General features: G+C 35.2%; 1 protein-coding gene across 5 annotated transcripts in view; it reads left to right on the forward strand.

The window, feature by feature from the left end:
- Positions 1-18,459, forward strand: part of LOC109112094 (glutamate receptor ionotropic, kainate 5-like) — a 79,764-nt gene extending 61,305 nt beyond the window's left edge. For 4 of the 5 annotated variants that reach the window (XM_042776213.1, XM_042776214.1, XM_042776211.1 and 1 more), the window contains 6 exons: positions 56-229; positions 5,068-5,233; positions 6,761-6,986; positions 13,120-13,248; positions 14,621-14,787; positions 15,994-18,459. In XM_042776213.1, coding sequence (XP_042632147.1) covers positions 56-229; positions 5,068-5,233; positions 6,761-6,986; positions 13,120-13,248; positions 14,621-14,787; positions 15,994-16,605 — 1,474 coding nt within the window. In that variant the 3' untranslated portion in view covers positions 16,606-18,459. The remainder of the gene's footprint in view (positions 1-55; positions 230-5,067; positions 5,234-6,760; positions 6,987-13,119; positions 13,249-14,620; positions 14,788-15,993) is intronic. The other variant, XM_042776215.1, reaches the window with a different exon arrangement.
- The last annotated feature ends 4,553 nt before the right edge of the window (positions 18,460-23,012 follow it).

The following is a 23,012-nucleotide window of genomic DNA, read 5'->3' on the forward strand; positions in this document are numbered from 1 at the left end:
CCAGAAGTAACAGTACTCTGCTTCTTTGTTTGTTTCTTTCCCTCACCTCCATCAGGCTGAGTCCGTATGAGTGGTACAATCCCTTCCCGTGTTGGCGGGACCGCAGGGACCTGCTGGAGAATCAGTACACACTGGGGAACAGCCTGTGGTTTCCGATCGGTGGTTTCATGCAGCAGGGCTCAGAGATCATGCCCCGGGCTCTGTCCACACGCTGTGTCAGCGGAGTTTGGTGAGTGTGGCGATGTTTCGCACTTCCATTGAGGTGTAAGAGACCATGCAGTAAGTGTGTGTGAGTATTAAAGACACTCCTTCACACCGAGTGCACTATCAGTATCAACACCAGCTGGTTCTGCACACATGATCCGAAAGCTTATATGGGTAACAGCTTTTTAACTAAAGTCTTGAATACACTAGAGTTGACACTAGTTGCTGAATGTCAGAGCTAGTAGATTTGAGTTGACAGATTTAATAGAAAACCGTGTGGTGAATGATGGTTACAGACTCAGATTTTTTTTTTTTTTAGCTTTAGACTATGATTCCATTCAGTCTGAGGAGATCAAACAGGTTTGATATTTTGAGCTGATTTTAGAACACATTGTTTTTATTTGTCAAGCGTCTCCTAGCAACAAAGCACATGTTTCTGTATAAGTTTGTTGTGATCTGAATGACTTTAATGTCTGGTAGTGTGTGATCCTCAGTCGTTTATGGCCAGTTTTTCCTCTGTGACTATTTCCAAAGTTGGTAAGTATATGATGCCTAATGTTTTAAAATCTGTTCAGATTTTAAACCCTGTGTAGAGTATTCCAGCCTTAAAACTAAAACTATTAGTAACTGTTTTCGGTAACTGAAATAAATTTGAAAAAATAAATATAAAGATTAGATTAAAAAATCGCCTATTAGAAACGTTAAAATTAGACTACCTGAATTTTTAAAAAATATATATATATAAAAAAGAAAAGTATGTATAAAAGTCATAAATTACTAAAACTTAAACTAAAAGTGAAAAAAGAAAAAAGAAAATATAAAAATAAAAGCTAATTCAAAGTCTATAAATAATACTAAAATAACACTGAAGGTGATTTAGTTTTATTCAGTTTTTGGACATTTCTGTGCCCAATATTGATTTTAAATTAAAAAAGGTATAATGATTTTTAGAAGGTAATCCTTATTTTAAAGGAAGATTATAATAGCATTATATTATATTGTATATTCTTGCTTTAATCAGTTTTTCTAATGTTAGAAGATAGTCCTTAAATGGTTAGAATTTCCTGAATCTGCTGTCTGGTGTTAGCAAGAACAAGTACATAAATCCACACGTACAAATTACCAAAATCTACTTGAGTGTTGATCAACACCTAGATCAGCTCTTTATCTTTAACATGTTTAAACATAAATAAAATATTTTTCGAAGAAGTTAAATTTTTCAAGATTTCATGTCAAGCACTTCTAATGGAATAATCGCACATACTATATCTTATGTGTTGGTAGGATTTTTTTTTTTTTTTTTTTTTTTTTTTGCCGAAGCAAACAAAAAATGACCTACTTGGTGTGAAAATGTTCTGCAGGGCAGATTTTCACACATGGGGATGCATTATTTCAGTGTAAAGAGACCATTAAGAGAGTGTCTTTTCTCACTTACTGAAAGTTTGAGTAACACTTTAGAATACTGTTTCTTACTTACTGCATAACTGATAAGGAATTATTGAAGAACTAACAGGTGATTATTCATTAACACTCAACTCACTACTGTTAACTACTAAGACAGCTGTGTTAAATAATCAGTATGTAATAAAATTTTATGATTGTGTTAAGTAACAGTTAGCTAATCAATAACTAATGTATTCTGTCATACCTCCTGAAGAACTACTATTAATTATCTACTAGTTAAGGTTCAAGAAAAATAACTCTGAAGTAACTACTGATGAATGCAATGATGACGCAATTACATTGAATTGTGACCCTTTCATATAAATATTATTAGCAGAAGTAGAAGTAGTATGAAAATTCAATATTAATAAATGCAATGCATTTTATAGAAGTTTTGCCTGTGTAGTGAATTGTTTTTTGAGTGTGTTTTGTAAGAAATCAGCTTCCGATAGGAACCCCACCACTACTCCAGTGCCTTGCGATAACTTACCTTAGTTTTTATATTTTATATACAGTACTGTATGTATGCCTCTGCATCATATACCACATTACCATTAATTTAATTCCTAAATGTAAGCCAAGGACTGAGGGAAAGTGAAAATAACATGTAACCAAATAGTAATTAATAAAGAATTATCAAATAATTCTGCAAGACTTATTTTGATCCTGAAACATTAGGCCTCTTCTAAAGTGAAAATATTGGGAACCCATTAGTAATTAATAAAGAATTATTAGATAATTCCTCAAGAATTACTTAGAACCTGAAACGGTATTCTAAAGTGAAAATATAGGGAACCCATTAGTAATTAATAAATAATTATCAAATAATTCTGCAGGACCTATTTCGCACCTGAAACAGTAGGCCTATTCTAAAGTGAAATTATAGTGAAGCCTTTAGTAATTAATAAAGAATTATTAGATAATTCCACTAGAATTAGAACTTGAAACAGTATTTTAAAGTGAAGCTATTAGTAAATAATTACTACATCATTCTGACAACAAATCGAACATACACTCTAAAAAAACTATAAAAGTAATCATAAACTTTGTAAAATACACAACAACTTATTTACGATCTTTATTTCAGACGAGAACATTTTTTAATACATTTTTCTCAAGTACTTGACTGCCTGATTATTATATTGACTATTTGCGTATAACTGTTCAGTACTAGTTATTTCAGAGTTATTTTTCTTGAACCTTAACTAGTAGATAATTAATAGTAGTTCTTCAGGAGGTATGACAGAATATATTAGGTATTGATTAACTAACTGTTACTTAACACAATCATAAAATTATATTACATACTGATTAGTTAACACCTCTTCCTTGGTAGTTAACAATAGTGAGTTAAGTGTTAATGAATAATCACCTGTTAGATCTTCAATAATATCGTATCAGTTATGCAGTAAGAAAGAAACAGTATTCTAAAGTGTTACCAAAGTTTGTTTGGGCATGTTTGTTTTGTGTGCCGACATACTGTACATTGTGTATTTCTAGATTAGTCTCCCACCTCGAATCATGTAACTCTGTTCATTTTGCTCTTTCTGCTATCACGTCAAGCTGTCTTCTGTTCCATTTCTTCAGTTTCTGTCCTGTGCCTTGCTGTCGAGGTCATTTGAGTTTACCAAACACTTTTAGGAAGAGTAAGAATGGAATTGAAATCATTCGATCAGTGGAAGCCGAATGTTTAATCATCTGTGGTGACGTGAATAAACACAATAGATGCAACTCTAATCCCACACAGGGGTGATCCAGAAAGCAGAGAGCTGGCGTCTATCTCTGCTGCGACTCCATGATGCTCTGGGGGACGTGTGTCTGCAATTGGTGTACTTTCTTTTTTGATAAAGAGCTTTTATTAAATGACAAGTAACTAATCTGCCTGTTTGTGTATTTTTGGAGGCCAGTCTCTTTAGAAAAGTTTCAAATGCTTCAGCAGTCTCTTGAAAGCTCTTTTTCTGAGGACCTCAGGAGTTTTCTTTCATCTGGCCATGATTCACCGCGGTGAAGAGCTCCATCCTTGTGCTGGAAAGGGCTCTCCAACTTCCTACTGGAAATTCTTACTTAGACAACATAAATCAGCATTCGTAACCACAAAGATTGCATTCTTTTTTTTATAAAGAAATCAATACTTTTATGCATCAAAAGTGACATTAAAGACATTCATAATATGTCATCACTGTTTCCACAAAAACAGTCGGTAGCACTTTATTTTACAGGCCTGTTCCTTGTGTACATACTATGTACTTATTATAGTAATTACAATAACTATGTAATAATTAGGTACTAACCCTGAACCTACACCTAAACCTAACCCTAACCCATGTAGTTACCTTGTATTACCAGAACTTTCTTAGATAAATACACTGTAAGTACACTATAAGTACATGTGAGTACACGTACTGTAAAATAAAGTGCAACCAAACAGTCACCAAAACAGCTGTTTTCAACATTTCTTATTATTTATAAAACAGTGTATGTACTGTATATATATAAGTAAATAATGTAGCAAATAATGACAGAATTTTCATTCTGGTCCTTTAATTCATTCACATTAAAGATAATTCCACAGAGTTTGCAAACACTATTTACTGATACTTTTTACAAACACTATTTTACTGATCTTTATATATATCAGACTTCATCAGAAGACTACAGAGAACGGTTCGGACTGCTGAAAGGATTATTGGTACTCCCCTGCCCACCCTTCAAGAACTGTATACATCCAGAGTGAGGAAAAGGGGCTCAGAAAATCACTCTGGATCCCTCACACCCAAGTTACCCCATCTTTGAACTCTTGCCATCTGGCCGGCGCTTCAGAGCCGCAAATACCAGGACAGTCAGGCACAAGAACAGTTTCTTCCCCCAGGCAATCTACCTCATGAACAGTTAAATGTTCCCCACTTATACAATAAAAATGTGCAATATCCTTATATTTATTTGTTACCCCTTCATCCTAGTACATCCCTGCATCTTACTCAATCCAATTCCATTATCATTTATAGCACAATTGTTTTATACACTTATTTATCTGCAAAGGGTTTTTATTTTTTATTTTTTTGACTGTGTGTTGTTGTCTTTTGTGTACTGGAAGCTTATGTCACAAAAACAAATTCCTTGTATGCGTAAGCATACTTGGCAATAAAGCTCTTTCTGATTCTGATTCTGATTCTGATTCTGATATTTTTTTATATATATTTATTTGTATTAAAGCTCTTTCTGATTCTGATTCTGATTCCATTCCATCAAAGCAGGTTGTTCTGGCTGACATTGCAGCTGTGTTTTTTGTGTTACATTGAATGATGTTTATATGTGTCAGCATTTCTGCACACAGATGTGTCTAATGCAGAACATATGTCTAATGTACACACTAGTGTTTCTGATAGGAAACAACCATGTGTTTCTGTGTGTATGAAACAGGTGGGCATTCACACTGATCATCATTTCCTCCTACACGGCGAACCTTGCAGCTTTTCTGACGGTCCAGAGGATGGAGGTGCCAATCGAATCTGCTGACGACTTGGCCGATCAGACAAACATCCAGTATGGGACTATTCACGGAGGAAGTACTATGACCTTCTTCATGGTACGTATGTTCTTGTTTGTGTGAAATCGTGTGCGTGTGTGTGATTTGTTTCACTGGCCTACAGTGTGTGCACATGTGATGTCATAATGCATCACTTCCTGTTAATGGCAGCAGTTGGAATAGTGACTCACATCCAGGCCCTCATAGAATCTGCCAGCTGAATTTCACTAAAGCGTCAGATTTCGACAGAACTGAAACACCATTCATTCACAGAATTCTACACATGCCCCAACACTTGCATATATGAATATTCAATAATGTTAATATTAAGTTTTATATAATTAATATTGACAATATTTATATGCTACCATTTAAAACTGTGGGGTCTGTATAAGATTTGTTTTTATGTTTTTGAAAGTCTCTTATGCTCACCAAGAATGCATTTATTTAATCAAAAATGCATTAAGAACAGTAATAATATTATAATTTAAAATAACTATTTTCTATTTTAATATATTTTAAAATGTAATTTATTCCTTTGATGGCAAAGCTGGATTTTCAGCATCATTACTCCAGTCTTCAGTGTCACATGGTCCTTCAGAAATCATTCTAATATGCTGATCTGATACTCAAGAAACATTTCTTATTAATATCAATGCTTAAAACAGTTGTGCTGCTTAATGTTTTTGCAAGCCGTAATTTTTTTTCAGGATTATTTGATCAATAGAAAGTTAAAAAGAACAACATCTATTTGAAATAGAAATCTTTTGTGACATTATAAATGTCACTTTTGATTGATTTAATGCATCCTTGCTGAATAAAAGTATTAATTACTTTACTGACCCCAAACCTTTAAAAGACAGTTTAAATATTACACTTTTTTTTTAAATATTACATTTTAAAAAAAAACATTACTAATTTATTACTACTAATAAAATTAATACTTATAAAAATAATAATATACATTTTATTTAAATAATATAAGTAATATATACATGCTCATAGATCCGATCAAATAACAGCTTTCTCAACTACTCATTTTATCTAGTTATACAGAAAAGTAGTTAACTGGTCTGCAGGTCAGTGTTTACCTTATGTAATTAATATAAAATATTGGCTAAAAAAAAACCAAAGCCAAACCGAAATGTTGCCACAACATATAAAACAAGCACAGATAAAGTCATGTGATACACGAATAGTCGAAACAAACCCTTTAATTAGAGGTAAACCTAATAAACTAGTCTCTGTATGTGCTTTGACTCGTGTCATAATGCATCATGTCCTGTTTATGGCAGTAAGCAGTTGGCCTCGTGACTCACAGCCACATCCATATTCACACTGGCGGCCAAGTTCACTTCCCCTATTGCATTAATAATTTATTATTCATCTTTCTTTCCCTTACATTTTCACTTTCTTTCAATCTGTTACCTTAATCTAGTTCACTTTCAATGTCTGTTAATAAAATGTCTCTTTATTCATTCACCTTTCATTGTCACTGCAAATATAATTTCGTCTTTGATTTTTCACCTCTCTTTTCTCTCTCCATCTTTTCCGATGACTTTCATCGCTGATGACAAACCTACTCAGAACTCGCGCTACCAGACGTACCAGCGCATGTGGAATTACATGTACTCCAAGCAGCCCAGCGTGTTCGTGAAGAGCACGGAGGAGGGCATAGCACGGGTTTTAAACTCCAAGTACGCCTTTCTTCTGGAAAGCACCATGAATGAGTACCACCGACGGCTCAACTGCAACCTCACGCAGATTGGAGGCCTGTTGGACACCAAGGGCTACGGCATCGGCATGCCTCTGGGTGAGTAGGGCGGAATGGGAAGTGTCAAAGAAATAAAAAGAGAGAAAGGCTTCAGGTGGGATGTAAAGGTTTAAGAGAAACTGAAGTCTGAGTTGAACCTTCTTATAGAAGTAGAAATACTGTTGGTGTCCAGCATTGAGGTCTTTAATGCAGTATCTGGAGAAAGCCAGCCATTATTCATCTAAGTTGTAAAAGCGGTAAATGGTGGAAAATGTCTTTCTATTATTTTTGACTCTTAAATCTTTTGATTTCTTATTTTGAACTTTATCTCAAAAAGCAGAAGAAACTCTGAGGTGGCAACAGGCTTCTGTTGTGTCTTTTGAACAGGTCTCAATGGAGAAAGGTGTTTTTAGAAGGCGCAATCGGCATGATTCGTTTTTGACAGGAATGAAAATGAAAAAACTTCATTAAACAGTTTAAAAAGATGGGAGTTTGTGAAAATTACATGATCTAGGACCTTTAAGCACACTGTGGTTAAATGTGTTTTTTTTTTTAATTAAATACATGGATTTTTTTTTGTTTGTGTGTTCTTGCTGTTATACGTGTGGGGGCGCTATTATGCATCTTCTGAATGAGTCCAGAATGTGTCGATCAAAAACCCATGCAAGGAAGACGCAGAAACGAGCCATCTCGTATGTATGCATATGCATATGAAAAACAATGCATTCAACAACAATAAACAGCATAGAAATGAAAATGTTGCTTTTTTATAATAAAACTTACCTATATTAAAGTGTTGATGAAAAAAATTAAGCTTGAAGCTAAAATAAAACTGACTTTTTTGTTGTAGACTCTGTTCTTTATTTTGATGTATTGCATGTTCAGATATTAATAAAACAAAATACCATGGGGGCCATTTAATTTTAGTGAAAATCATCAAAAATGCTGGTGGTGGCTGGCAACTTTTTTCAGAAACGCTGGCGGGTAAAGAGTTAAAGGACTACTGTAAAAATGCTACTGTAAAAACCTGTCCATTGGTTAAAAGTAATTTTCCTTACTATATATGGTGAATAAATGTACATTGGTTTATGTAATGCAGTATAACAGTCATACTTACATACAGTCATTGTTATTTCATAGAGGAAAAAAATAAATTGACATTGTTTCTGTAATTTATAGGGAGAAAAACGTAAATTGACATTCCCAGAATTTCCTGTGACACTGTTTATTTCATTGAAATAACTGTTTCTTCTTATTATCCCTTTGCATAAAAAGTCCAAAAGTAAAATAGTGTTTTAGTTCTGACAGAAATAAACATTATGATGGCCCAGAGAACATCACACAGACAAGAACGCCACTGTCAGAATGATAGCATCTCTTCACGCTCTGATATTGCACACTTCTGTCTAATTTTTCTCCTGGATAGATGGCTTGCCACTTTCCACAACGCTTGATAAATAGGAATTCTGACTTTGTCTTTGACATTTGACATTTTCAGCAATTATTCTTTGACAGACAGAGATATGAGGGAGAGAAGAGGAATAAATTATGGCATATGTATTTTGCATTGAGGACTTTAATACTTTAAGAGGAAGGCTGGAAAAGAGAAAGCGTGTGGTCTTAATCGCAAAGAATTGGGCTTGGTGAGAAAATGGACACTATTGAGCCACTGTATGCATTGGAAATCTTGAAGGGCTTGAGTGCAAAGGGGCTTGTCAAGTCAAAATTTAAGAAGCTTACATCCAGCTGTGAACGTGAAATAGGCCGAAAAAGTGTTATTGGCATCATGTCGTGATTTCGCACAGTAGGCCTGCTGCTCCAACTCCCCAAGACGTCTAAGCAATCTAATAATTCTGTTATATTTTTCAGCATTGTTTTAAAGCTGATCAGCACATTTCTGAAAATTCAAAATTCAAAATGTCTTTGCTTCTGCTGTTGTCTGTACAGTTAATCAGTTAATTGTATTGCTTTTTATCCTGTATTGGATCCCCACCTGCTACATTTGGCAGTTGTAAGAACTAAGAATCACCTAAAATATTTGTTCTGGATTTATAAGATAGATTATAAAAAAAAAAAAAACATCTATCATAAGTAAAGAAGATTTTTTGTTTAGGTTTTTTACCTCATGATAATAAGCAAAAGTTTTGCCTAAAGAGAGCCCCTGTTCATGTTTGGTTCATGTTTGGCAATTTGATTAGGGTGTTTTGGGTCGGTTATATTTATGAGGGAAAAATAGTGCAAATTAAAAATAAAAAAATAAAAAAAACTATTAAATAAAATATTGTATATAATTTTTTTTTATTATTATAATTTTTTTTTTTTTATAAAGTCTTGACTAGTAGGTGGAGCTGCCACCAAATGCTGTTGTTGCTCTTGGCAGCAACACATCAAGTTTCATGTCTCTAAGATTTGTAAAGAATTGTTTCATGTCTTTGACGTGTTACACTTGAACAGTGTAGTATATCAGAAAGCTTTTAATAGCTCTTTACTGACATGGTCTGTGGGTTTTCTGATGAAATCTGATGAAACCTGTAGAAGGATTTAAAATGGTGGGAAATCTAATTGGACAGAAATTGAAAACACTGCGAGCAATAAAGCAATAAAATACATGAGCAGTGCACGTCCAACAATGTTATTTTAGTTTTATTTATATTTTTATAGAATTATTTTGAATGAACTTTTCTTTTTATATTTTCAGTTTTTATTTTAATTTCAGTTTAAGTTTTAAAAAATGTGTTATGTGCTTTTGTCATTTTTAATATATATATATATATATATATATATTTTAACATTTATATTTCTGTATATACTTTTAGTTTCGTTTATATTCATTTCAGTTTTAGTAATTTAAGTACTTCAAATTTAATTAATTTATTTCAGTTGGTTGCAAAGGCAACATTTCTTTTTTTAATATTTAATATTCTAATGTAATATTTATATTTTGTTTCATTTAAGCTTTATTTTTTGAAAACAAAAATGATTTCAAATTGTTTGAAACTTTAAGTTAACTATTACAACACTGATTTCCAAACCATTCGGTCCAAAGATTTTTTCTAAAAACAGTTGGTGACACTGTAGAGTTTGGATAGTAAATATAATGTAGAAACTTTAATTTTCTTTAAAGCTGCTTTGCAACAATTTGCATTGTGAAAAGCGGTATGCAAATAAACTTGAATTGAATTGAACTGAATTAAAGGGATAGTTTATGGAAAAAGTTAAATTCTGTCATTTTTTTTTACTTTACTTACCTTTTAAGTTGTTCTGAAAGGGTATGTGTTTCTTTCTATTGGTGAACACAAAGAAAAGATATTTTGAATTATGTTCTTAAACAGTTGATGGTAGCCAGACTTCCATAGTATGGTTAAAAAAAAAAAAAAAAAAAAAAACTATGGAAGTCAGTGGTTACCATCAACCGCCAACCATTCTTCAAAATATCTTCTTTTGTGTTCAGCAGAGGAAAGAAACTCATACAGGTTTGAGGGTGAGGAAATGATGGCAGAATTTTCATTTTTATGTGAACTATCCCTTATGAACCTGCCCAGTGTGCCAATACAGGGTTTGAGGGTGTGGATATGATGGCAGAATGAATGAATACCTTTGGTTTTTGATCCCTTTAAAAGAAATGATGGCTCCAAAATGTTAAGAAGAAGTAATGAGGACAGTCTTGTTTTAGCAGAGAAGATTATGAGAGCATGAGTAAGACACAGGACATATGAACCAGGAATGCTTATGAATAGTCACAAACCTCAGTGGGGAACTTGTACCTACAGTAGGTGAATAGATGCGTTGAGGAAATTGGAAGTGCTGCTTGCTGTTTTTGATCTTCTGTCCTCCAGGAAGATCAGTCCAACAACCTCATGACCACTAGCCTAAACTGTCCTCCAAAATATCACCATACACTTGTAATCGCATGATCCCGTAACTAGATTTGAAATGAGTACCCAGGAGCAGCATCCGTCTTCAAAGACTGTCTCCAGGTCATAGAATGTCTTCCAGGAGCTCAAACATTCATTCCCTCCTCCCGGTTCCAACTCATCTTTTCAGGTCGCCTTCCAAAGTTCTGCTGCCAAGTGATAAAATTCTCTCATCCACTCATTCATGAAGAATCTGGTCACCATGGACACCCCCCATCTGCTTCCATAGCAACCTGGAGTGCAGATGGTGTCACCACAGAGTCCTTAGACTGGTTTAGACTGTAAAACATGAAATCAAAGTTGACCTTGTAAGCGACTAGTTGATTATTCTTTCACACCCGTACAGTACTAATGTCTTCCTTCTATAACACCTCACAATTAGGTTCAATTTGTTAAAGTTTAGTTACATAAACTATGAAAAAAAGAAAAAGAAAAAAACATTTTAAAGCATTTATTGATGTAGTATAATATTTATTTGAATATATTGGAAATTTCATTTATTTTAGTTCATATAAGATACTTAAATCTAGGTAGGTAGGCAGATAGACAGAGAGAGAGAGAAATAGATAGATAGATAGATAGATAGATAGATAGATAGATAGATAGATAGATAGATAGATAGATAGATAGATAGATAGATAGATAGATAGATAGATAGATAGATAGATATTTTATTTAGATTATTATTCTATTTCAGTCAAAAATACATCACATTACGGTAGTAAAATTGTTTGTGAATAACTTTTCATGTTTAATGTACTGTATGTGCTTTTGTGGTGAATGGTCAGGTTCAGTAGTAACGTTCAGTCAGTTTTGACTTCTCAAAAAATTACAGTACTGGAAGGTGAAAGAAATTCCTTATAACCTGAGATAACAAGCTTAGAATTTAATTACAACCAAGCAATGCAATATCCTTTTGTGACCTTTCAAAACCATGCTGTTTTAAATTCCAGCTTTATTCTTGTTAACAAATATATGTATTTGCAAACAATTTTACAACAAGGATAGCAATGACATAATCTTGTTGGAAAAACGTGCCTCTACTTACTAAAAAACATACCTATAAATAACAATGCACTGCAGATTCCAACTGAAATGAACACTAGTGGTGGAAAACACCAACAGTTTTTATTCATTTCTCACAAATTATTATTACAGGGGCAGATTATCAATTAAAAATAACCTTGCACAATATGACCTCAAAACACGTTTACCATATTGTACGATTTGTAAGCCAATACATTTTTAAGATTGCATCACATAATTAGCTCCATATGGCTTTTCTGATGTAAACTTGCTCGCTAGCTCACCTGGTTCAGCGATGCAGAGCACTCGGGTACGAGTCCTGTGATACACGTCACAATAAAACAGCTCAAAGACTTGCAGAAGCAAGCTGAAATGGCATGGTTGCTCCAGAAAACATTTTGGAAAAAACTGAACATGCTTTCAGCACCACTCACTGGACAGCTCACTTTTGAAAGTAGTGCGAAACATGCAAGAAGCAACGCCACAGCCAGGTTTTTTTCTAAAGAGGCTGGTAAGAAAGCGAAGAGTTTTTGAAAGCTTGCATGTTTCTTAGCTTACATGACATGAGAAAATTGTTTTAAACACAGGGCTTGATGTAAGTGCTTTTGACACATGAAATAAATGTTTTGTGCTTGTTATATTAAGGTGCAAAAACATGCACCTGTAAGTTACTTCACTTTTACAGCCTTTGAATGAAAAATAAACTAACATTCAGTGACAGCTGATCCATTCCAGTGCATATCTGCAGTGTTTAATTTGAATTAACATCTTTTAATTTGATGAACACATCCTTTCACGTCACATCGTTATTAGTGTGACATGATTAGCTGTGATACAGTAATATTTAATGAAGGCTGATGTTATTCTAACAAGTCAAATAATTTGGAATTAATCTATCATAACATTCATTTTCATTCTGACACTGGCTAATTTAACTCATTTGCACAACAATAGTTGACTTAAGACGTACTCATCATGTCTTAGCAGTTAGCGTATGTGTTCTGACACGTTAAACCAGAATGCTAATGAGGGCAACACTGGTTTGGCTCATTTCCTATAAACGTCCCTGTCAATAAAGGTGTCTAAAAGCGCAAAAACGGTTTACTTTTTGTGTATCAGTGCTAATTTTAACATAGCATTGCTTAACTTCTCTGTAACTCTAATCATTAGGTTTTAGATTGGTTTTGGACACTTGTCAGGGAGTCCATTTGACTAACCAGCTAAACTAGCCAATTTCATTCTCTCTCTTGCAGGTTCACCATTCAGAGATGAGATCACATTAGGCATTCTGCAGCTGCAAGAGAACAACAGATTAGAAATCCTAAAGCGTCGATGGTGGGAGGGCGGAAAGTGTCCTAAAGAAGAAGACCACCGAGCCAAAGGTGAGTGAAATTAACGGTCCTGGTTTCCTCCTGGAAATTAATAAAATCTTAAAATGTAAAGGAAATGTTTCTAGATACGGTCATTTCTAAAGTATTTGTTTGGTTATAAATGACAATTTGTGAGTGCAATGTCAACAAAGTGATATTTATAAACAAACATGGATAATCGAAATTCATTGGTCATAAAGTGTGAGAATTCTGAATGTAGTGTTTGCATGGTGTGATTTGTTTACAGTACCTGCAGCAGCCTTTCCTAGCCTCCCTAAATATATCCTGCTCTTCAAATAAACATCTATTTTTGTGAAATATAAAAAAAATGAGTTCTCCTCAAATCACACAAATATTGGCAGTGTGGTTATTTGATTTCCTGTCGCTCTCTATATTGTTATAATGTTGCATATAGGATGTACTACATCCGTCTGATTCAAATAACAGATGCTTCACAGTTCTGCTAACACTGTGAGTGTTTATTTATGTGGCCTGGTGATATTTGCATTCTGTATGTTGTAGTCTCATGCGGAATGGAGGGAAATGGTAGCTACAGTATTTGGTGCGCAGGCATGAACACGTGTGTGTGTGTGTGTGTGTGTGTGTGTGTGTGTGTGTGTAATTTCTCTAGTGTGGTTTGCAAAGCTTGTATATTCACCAGAAAGTGACATTTACAGTCTCTCAGGGTTATTTACAGGTCTGCAAGAAAATGTCAAATAATATGAGCTCTGTTTTTGTGATTCAGTACTGCTAAACCCAGAGTTATTCTGTGCACTTATTCTTGCTCACACAAAGTTTTTTAATTGGTGTTTCTTTGTAAGTGAATTAATTAATTGTATCACTGGCAACTAAACCACTTGAATCCTGGTTAAGAGAAGCCGAAAATCCCTGTATGTTCTCAGCTGTTGTTGCTTCAAGATTTAAATTTTAATGGTGACCCAACACAGAATAGAAGTTGAATATTGTGCAAAATCAAACAAGTTCATTTTAATAGAAATAAATTTCTTCTTCTTCTTCTTTAAAGATATTTCTTCTTTCTATTATACTCCCAGTGGCTTCTGACATTCAGTCAGTTCTGCACATTTTAGGTCCCGTTCCCTCATTATTATTATTATTATTTTAATCAATTCATTGAAAATATGATTTCAGACATTTATTTATTTTTAAAGAGAAATTAAAAATTGTACTTATCAAACCACCTAATTTCATGCTTCCTCTGATAACTCTTAGGAAAACTGCCTACACCAACCTACATCTCTGAAATAGAGTTTAATAGGATCCCTCTGGAATCCTGCTGGAATGCAGATCTCTAATCAGATCCACAGTGTGTGTGTGTGGAAGGACGTTTCTGTGTGTTGCTCTCATTTCTGTGTTTTTCCTTCAGGTCTAGGTATGGAGAATATCGGCGGGATATTTGTTGTGCTGATATGTGGGCTCATAATAGCTGTTTTTGTAGCCATTATGGAGTTTGTGTGGTCCACGCGCCGCTCGGCCGAGACAGATGAGGTACGCCCTCACTCCTGCCCCGTCCGAAACCACAGACACTCACGAGTAGGTCACAATGCCACCCAGTTACGCCGTCTGTGTTTGTGATGTACTATAACTGTTCCATAGCTCTCACACAGTTTACCGCTCTTATTTTTGCAGCTCAAACAGTGAACATGGCTTTAGCAGCAACAAGGTCATGGGTTCGATTCCCCGAAATTATAAAATGTAAATGCATTATGTGCTCCATATAAGCTGCTTTGGATAAAAAAAGGGGGACAAGTTGTTTGGAGTATGTATGAATGCTATTATAAACCATTTTAGTATGTTCATTTAATTAAATGAAAAAATTAAAACATTTTAAGACTGAAGTTGAGAAGGAAAAGGAAAGGAAGCTTTTTTTCCTTTTTTTTTCCTAAAGAAAATGTTTGCTCATGCAACAAGACAAATGGAAAAAATAAAGACTTAGTTCTTGAACTGAAGACTTTCCTATGCAAACGTTATTCAGTGCAGGTTTTTTTCTGTAGATCAAGTGGCAAAGCATGCCATTAGCAACAGCAAGCACATTTACTGATATAATATGTATCTTGAATGCATTGTAAGTCGCTTTGGATAAAATCTTCTACCAAATGCATACATTTAAATTTATGAGATTTTTTTCACCCGTTTATTAGTTTGCTAAAGGGTAGATAAACACTTAAGTAAGTGGTTTTCAACCAGGGGGCCTGGGCCCACTATGGGGCCTCAGCAAACTTCCAAGGGGGCCTCAAGATGACTTATAATGATTTATAATAAGACATAAAAAGCTTTAGATATTTCTTATTTCAATCCACCTTCTCTTTGAAGAACCAGAATTCATTTTTATTTATTTTTTTCATATTGAAATACCAGGAAATATGATGTCACCTAATTTTAATATAGAACTGGAAGTCATGTAAATTATTAACATTATAATTCTATGGGTATTTTAATATATTTTATGACTATACATTATTCTATTGATGCAAGCTCAAAATATTTTATTTATTTGCAAATCCTTGTAAAGTAAATAATGAGCAGCTGTTCAAGTTATTGTGCCTTCAAATATTGTTTTGTGCAATGAAGGGTCTTGAAGTGGAAAAAGCAGTGAGAACCACTGCCCTAACTTTCAGTATGAGATGCCAATAGTGATGCACACAGAAATAATGTTCTGTTTTCACATTTTGTCTTTTCTGCTTATATATTTGCTTCCTGACTCTCTTTCCACTCTCTTCCACTTTGATCTTCACTAAGGTGTCAGTATGTCAGGAAATGATGACTGAATTCAGAAACGTTATCTCCTGTAAAAAGAACTCTCGGTTGCGGCGCCGGCGACCCCTCTCGTCCCAGGGCATCGTCCGGCACCCGGCCCGTCTCCCTTTAGGAGCTCCCCGTCAAATGCGGCTCGTACGGGAGATGCGTCTCAGCAACGGCAAACTCTACAGCGGGACAGGACCGTTAACTGGTGCCGCAGCAGGGCCGGGACCTGGTGGGGGCACTGCAGAAATGGGCCCAGGCCCTCAGCGACTGCTGGAGGATCCTCTCAGTGCCAGTGTCCCCAGTAGCGCACCCGCTCTGGTCTCCACGGCAGTGCCCCGCGGCTGCACACACGTGCGGGTATGCCAGGAGTGCCGGCGGATCCAGAGCCTTCGCTCCACGTCATCTTGCTCACGCATCTCACCACTGGCATCCGCCACGTCCTCTCTCCCACGTTTGCCACCGCCGCCAACCTCCGCCTCTAATACAAACACCGACAGCGAGGGAGGAGGCTCAGGCAGCCCACGCAGGGCCAAACCCACACCCCCTCCAAGGCCGCTGCCGCCCACTAAAACTCCCTCTACCGATCTCCTCTGCAAGCAGGACTGAGACCGAGAGTAAGGAAACTTTTGTTGGGACAATAATTTAATGTAAATGAGTGCTGGAGGTCAGACGGAAAGACTCTGCCCATGCCTCCAGTCAAAGTGACCTCTGGGATACTGCAAATAAAGGCCATTTTTGGATGCAATGAGTGAGAGAAAGATGATTCAGCCAACCGCTTGCTGTCCAAGTGTCTGGTTTTAACACCACGTCTTGAGGCAATGCTCAGAAAGCCAGTGAGGCTTGGCATGCTGTTGAGACTATGTAATGCATATCCTGTGAAAGTATGCTATGCAACATGTCATAAAGGGAAAGGTGGAGGAAAACTATGAGGACAGCTGTTAGTTTTGCATAGGAGTATGGATCTTCTTCATGCTTTGGGATGGGGGACTATGTCTGTACCTAAAATGTGTGCACATTGAACTGAAATGACTTTTGGTGCAAATTCATTTTATTTTATTTCTTCATTCTTTGAATAAGTTGGGGAGGGTTACAATTAATTTTTATTCCTGAACGTCTCTTGCTTGTTTTCCTTTCTAACTTCTTCTTTGGCTTCATTCTTTCAGTCCTTTTTTAAAAATACCTGTTTTTTCCCTCTTGTTAATTTCTTTGAGGACAAAGTATATAGATTTTTGTACGTTTTGTGGTCAGGAATTGGTTTTCCTCTTCTTCAAACTCTAAGATTACTCACCTGGTTTCAGTCTCTCAACTTCTGTCTTAAAACACCAACTGTTAACGGTTCAAATCAAAATGAAAGGCATTAAAAACCCACTTTACTTCCAAAATGTGACACATTTCCAGGTAAAGCAGGATATTCAAGCAGGGGAATGTAGGACGGGATGAAAAACTCCAATGTGAGTGTTCCATACCTGAATGTCATTGGATTATGGAGTACAGGATTCATCCTTTAGGCCGTCTCAGCAAATCCCAGTGGTAACACTGCTTTCCAGATCTATACTTATTTGCTATTTTTGCCATAACCTTTATTGTATTATTGTTAACCATCATTGAATACTAATAGCTAATTATTGACAAGATTTTAAAAAGGCTGCATTACTGTACTTAATACAGTACTCTATAATAATGCCAATTTGGCAGTTGGTTAATATTAACCTTGATGATGTCAACCGAACAGGTAAGTTTTTAGCATTTTTCCCTAACATGCACTGGTGAATTGTTCACAGTAAGACCAGGAATGTGTGTAAAGAAACTAAATAGGATCTGTTTCGATTTAATGTAAACTTTAACCAGCTGCCCATCAGTATTTGCAATTCTCAAGAACACAGAGAAACATTTTTCATCCCTGGAACAATGACAAAAACAACAAGACGAGACAGAAAGCATTTGTGCACCTGAAGGGGCATTTATCTGATTATGTGAGAGGACAATTAATGACGTTTTTCATTACAGAATAAAATGAGCCTCTATCATGAATGGTTTGTTGAAGTGCACTAGAAGTTGCTGTCTGGGTGCTTGTGAGATGCAGTTATCCATTTACTGTATATCCAAAGTGTAAACATAGCAGCCTTGTTTAGAATTTGCAGCATTATAGCATTCGTATGTTGGTGCTTTATGATTGTGTGTGTGTGTGTGTGTGTGTGTCAAAGGGAGACACAAATGTGATAATCATTTATTTTTTATTTTTTATCAAAGCTGATTTTTTTTATTTCTCATTAATTTTCAAAGATTTCTATACCAGTGCTTGAAGAATCACACCCACAATGAAGAAAATAAGGCAAATGATTCAGATTATATTGTTATTAATATCCCAAAAAAACTGTGGGGTTATGTAGGAGGGCTGTTGCCCTCTTTCGTTAAATATATAGACACATGTTTGGAATAAAACAGTGATTCAAACTGTGACTTTTGCCCTTAATGGATGCTTCTGTTAGCTTATAAACTAGTTTTATTTTTATTTTTTTTCTCTCTCTCTATGTTGTTTATATTACTCTGTTTGGAATACTTTGGAACAATTTAGCGATAAAAGTTATAAGTTCTGGATTTGTTGTACTAACCTGTAACCATGGGATACGATGAATGACAGGACATTTCGTTGATCATTTTCGTTTCTACGCTGCATCTAGAAATTAAGACAGTATACTGCTTTTTTGTCCTTCCAAAAACAAAAAAAAAAAAAAAAAAAAAAAAAAAAACAAGTTAAACTAGTCAAACAAAAACTAGAAAAAAAAACTTTCTCCTCTCAAATTATATTTTATCCTTTTATCTTTTCCACCAACTGTCGAACCTTCGGGCACAACCAATCCCTGTGGAGTCCTGCCGTGTGGCCTCGCCCATAGTGGAATCTCATTGGTTCAAAATCCCACCCCACATAACCTCATTTTCCTCTTTAAATTATATACAGTATAGATAATATATACAACATAAACTACAGATATTTAATTGTACAATATTATTGAAATTGTTTTAATAGCTCTTGAGAGTTCTCTTACAAATATGACTTTTATTTTCATTTTATTTCTGCTTTCATGGCAGCTCGTCCATAGTAGTGTGTTTACATGACGTGAGTGCAGCTTAAATGTTAAACATGTTCTAATTGCCCGTGTTTGTATCAGGTCATGCAGCGTTTTCCCTTTAATTGTGGATGGACAAATTGCTTGCATCACGCCTCGTTAGGACACAATTGTTGTGTTGAATGCTACAGCTAATCTCTTTGCATGTGGTCCGGAATTGATGTATCCATTGTGTTTAACAATTAAATGTTTAAGCATTCTTAGAAGGACGTCAGCACAGGTGAGTCACACTACACTTCACACGTTATTTAACCAAATATATGCATTAGCTAAATGTCACCAACCTATTCAACATCGTTTAGGATTAAGAATTCAACAGGGGAGATTATGTTAAATCATTCCCACACATATCCTCAAGGAAACATTACAATTGGTTATGAATTACATAAGGACAGTTAAAGGGATATGATAAGATGACCAGGGGTGGATTTAGTATTGGGGGCCCCAGGCAAAATATAGGAATGAGGCCCTACACATTTGCACACATTTACCTGGATCAACCTTGAGGTTTTGTGGTTGTTGTGATGCTTGCTGCTGCTCATTGGTGCCCCATCATTGTGTCCAGTGTTTCTACAGTTTTCATGTACCTCAAACAGTGGCTTTCTTTCATGTTGTAGACCAAGAAACAGCAATTGATTTACAGTTGAGATACAGGTTTCCACAATAACAAAGTAAATTATAAAATGATTAACCTCACAATTGAGCCTTTAAACCAATTTTTCAAAAAAAAAAAGGATGAGTCAGAAGTATAAATAAAACACGGTTTTGTGGGTGGATTTTCACATTGGTCTGAACAAAAATTGCAGACGGGATTATAGAAAATGCACATTCATTCTCTGCCGGTAGGTGGCGCCTTTGGAGCATCAGAAATATTGCAGTAAACAAAGCAGCGCTGCACTCATAAGCTACTTTATCAGATAAAATGAAAATTCCATGAAAACTTTTCTGAAAACTGTCGATTCCCTCTAGAGATTAATTCATATAAAAACTTGAGTTAATGAGAATGAGAAAAGTGTGAAATTTTTTAATATAAAATACATATAATTTTAGTTATTTTAACTACAAATTTAAATGAAACTGAAAAAATAGGGAAATGCAAGCATGCATTTACACACCTAAGGATTATAAACTTCTCAACCAAAAAAAAAAAAAAAAAATTATTTGGGTCCTTTTCATAAATGACTAAAGAGCAGTTAAAACAATAAACATATAATACGCACCGTTGATAGATAAGAAGCAGATTCAACGCGAATACGCAGACAGTTGTCATGGTAATAAACACCGTGAACAGCAAGTGTTTCCATGTCCGCACTTAATGCGCATCTCATGTATGAAAAGCATTTTAGGTGGCCCTTGGCTTTTGAGGGCCCACGGTGGTCGCCGACCTTTGCCTAATGGGTAAGTCCGCCCCTGAAGATGACTAAACTGAGCAGATGTCCTGCTTTTTGTGTTTTTACATATAACAGAGAAAACAGGGTGAAATAATCTGTACAAAGCTGCCTTCCAGTGGTTGACAAAAGCATTACCCGCGGATAGTGGCTTTGTTGAGATATTCTCAGGCTAGTGCAGTGTTTTATGTGATTTTCTGGGTGTCTGGGGTAAAGTTAGGGCAGCAAAGTGAGAGAAGACGGGAAGAAGCACAGATTGTGAGTTCAAGTGAAATGAGCAACATTGCCTTAAAGGAAAATACAGAATAGGACAAAATGAAAATCTATTTTTAAACCATGTCTTCTAGTCCTAGTGAAAGGATCAGAACATTACAGAGAGAGATGCTGTAATCATGCTTTTAAAATACTTAACCTCAGATGTGTCGTGCCCCTTGTGTGCTCCCTTACATTATAGTGAAGTGGATTTTTAATCAAATTCCTAAATAAAATAAAATGCACAATTTATTTTAAGCAAAAAGGTGTTTGTCTGAAACACTGTGGCAAAAATCATTCCATTTGCATGTGATGTCTCAGTTTGGTCAGTCTAACTGAGTTTGCTAGATCCACAGAAATGTTTGTCCATTTTTTAATTTTTATTTTTTTATATGGGACAGTAAGTCAAAACTTCTCTTTTCAAATCAAAGGGAAAAAATGAAGTTGTGGACAATTTCAGCCTCTTTTTAGTTACAAAATGCAACAATAAGCTTAAGGTGGAGTTTGATTCTGGTATTTTCTCACTGGACTACTTGAAATCTAACAATTGCTTTGAAAACAAAGTCGTTAAAGAGAGTTTCCCCCTGTTTAGTCATGTTGTATCTTGTTTTGGACACCAAATCAGCCAGGACTGTCCCTAGTCCCCCCTCCAAAGATAGAAATGTGTGGTGTCCCTGAAGTACTTCACAAAAGTGATGAAAAACTGATTTTATTATGGCATTTCTATTTGACTTTTGTGAATATGATATTCTATTCTTAACAGTAGCTACTGTTAGGATTTTCTGTTTGTTTGAATCCTGATTCATTTAAAATGAGAAAATTTGAATTAATGATACTTGAGACATGTACAAAACATTTCCCATAAATTGTCCCAAAATCATGTAATCTGGATTCCAAAAATGAAGTACTTGTAATTAGAATATATTGCGTTTTAAAATGCTCATAATCGGATTATAGTCATGATTATATATTCACACAATGACAGTAAATGATTCAGAATTCATTGATTCACCTGTTTTTTTTTTCGTCTCATAAATGTTCCTTTCTAAATTAATCTACCACTTATACACATAAGAGTAATAATTATGCAAATAACTAAACACTGCCATATACACAGGTGGAGTGGCTGTATGAACTTGTCACCCATGTCTTCTATGTCAAAAATATTAGGACTTTGGCCAAGTAATGTCGTTTTCGTGTTGAATACTGCTTGTTCATGTAATGTAGGGATTCAAGGTTTTAACTTTTTTTTTTATGTTTTCATTAATTATAAATTTTTCATGAATCCCAGTTTGGGAAAACTCGCTGTCATGTAATGTTTAATGCATTTCATGACACTGATAACAAAGAATGAAATATATAATTTGTTGTTGTTGTTGTTTTAATCAATATGGTACACAATAATCACATTCTACAATGTCTATGTGATAAACGAGTTAGGTCAAAATAGGCCTAATCTAAAAGTAATCAAAAAGTAGTCAAACTAAATTACCTAATACCTAAATCCAGATTTTGTTATTATCTACAATTTTTTGTTCACATAATTTAATTGGTTATGGACTACAATTTGTAGGCTAAGTATCTACTCAACACTGCCCTTAAACCAGCTGACAGTAGCTCTTAAACTATAGCCTACTTTTGAAACTATACATATATATATATATACACTAATATAGTAGAAAATTTTAAGATGGCCAAGAATTAACCCCAAGACACAATTATTATTAGACTATACTGACAGCTATTTCAAAATATGTATTAACTTGATTTTCCCCCCTGAAGGGTAAAAAAAAATGTCTAATTTAGGGCCCTGTACTAGATAAGAAAACGTGACGGCAAGTCAATTTGCTTAGTTTTCAACTAATAACTACCCCTGGGCAGTTATTAGTTGGAGGTAGACTTAAATCAGAAAACGGCACAAAAATATGTTATCTTAAGATGATTGTTTTCAGTTTCAGCTCACTCTTGAGCAGACCAACTGCCAGCAGATTGGTTCCACTGTCGTTCATCTCTCCAGGGGATCGCTGGAAGAAGTGTGGACACCTGTAAAGCATCATAGATGGCCGTGTATTTCACAGGCATCTGTCTCTGTAAGGAATTCTTGCAGAACCACACAAGCGCAGCTGAATGTCCTTTGACTGAGGAAGAACCGCAGCAGGTGGCAGGTGGGCGAATGCAATATAGAATTCATAGATGAATTATTAAATGTTCATACCAAAGACTATCAATTTAAATTCCATCAATT

This window comes from Cyprinus carpio, chromosome A19 (genome assembly GCF_018340385.1).
Source record: "Cyprinus carpio isolate SPL01 chromosome A19, ASM1834038v1, whole genome shotgun sequence".
In the NCBI taxonomy this organism is placed as follows: Eukaryota; Metazoa; Chordata; class Actinopteri; order Cypriniformes; family Cyprinidae; genus Cyprinus; species Cyprinus carpio.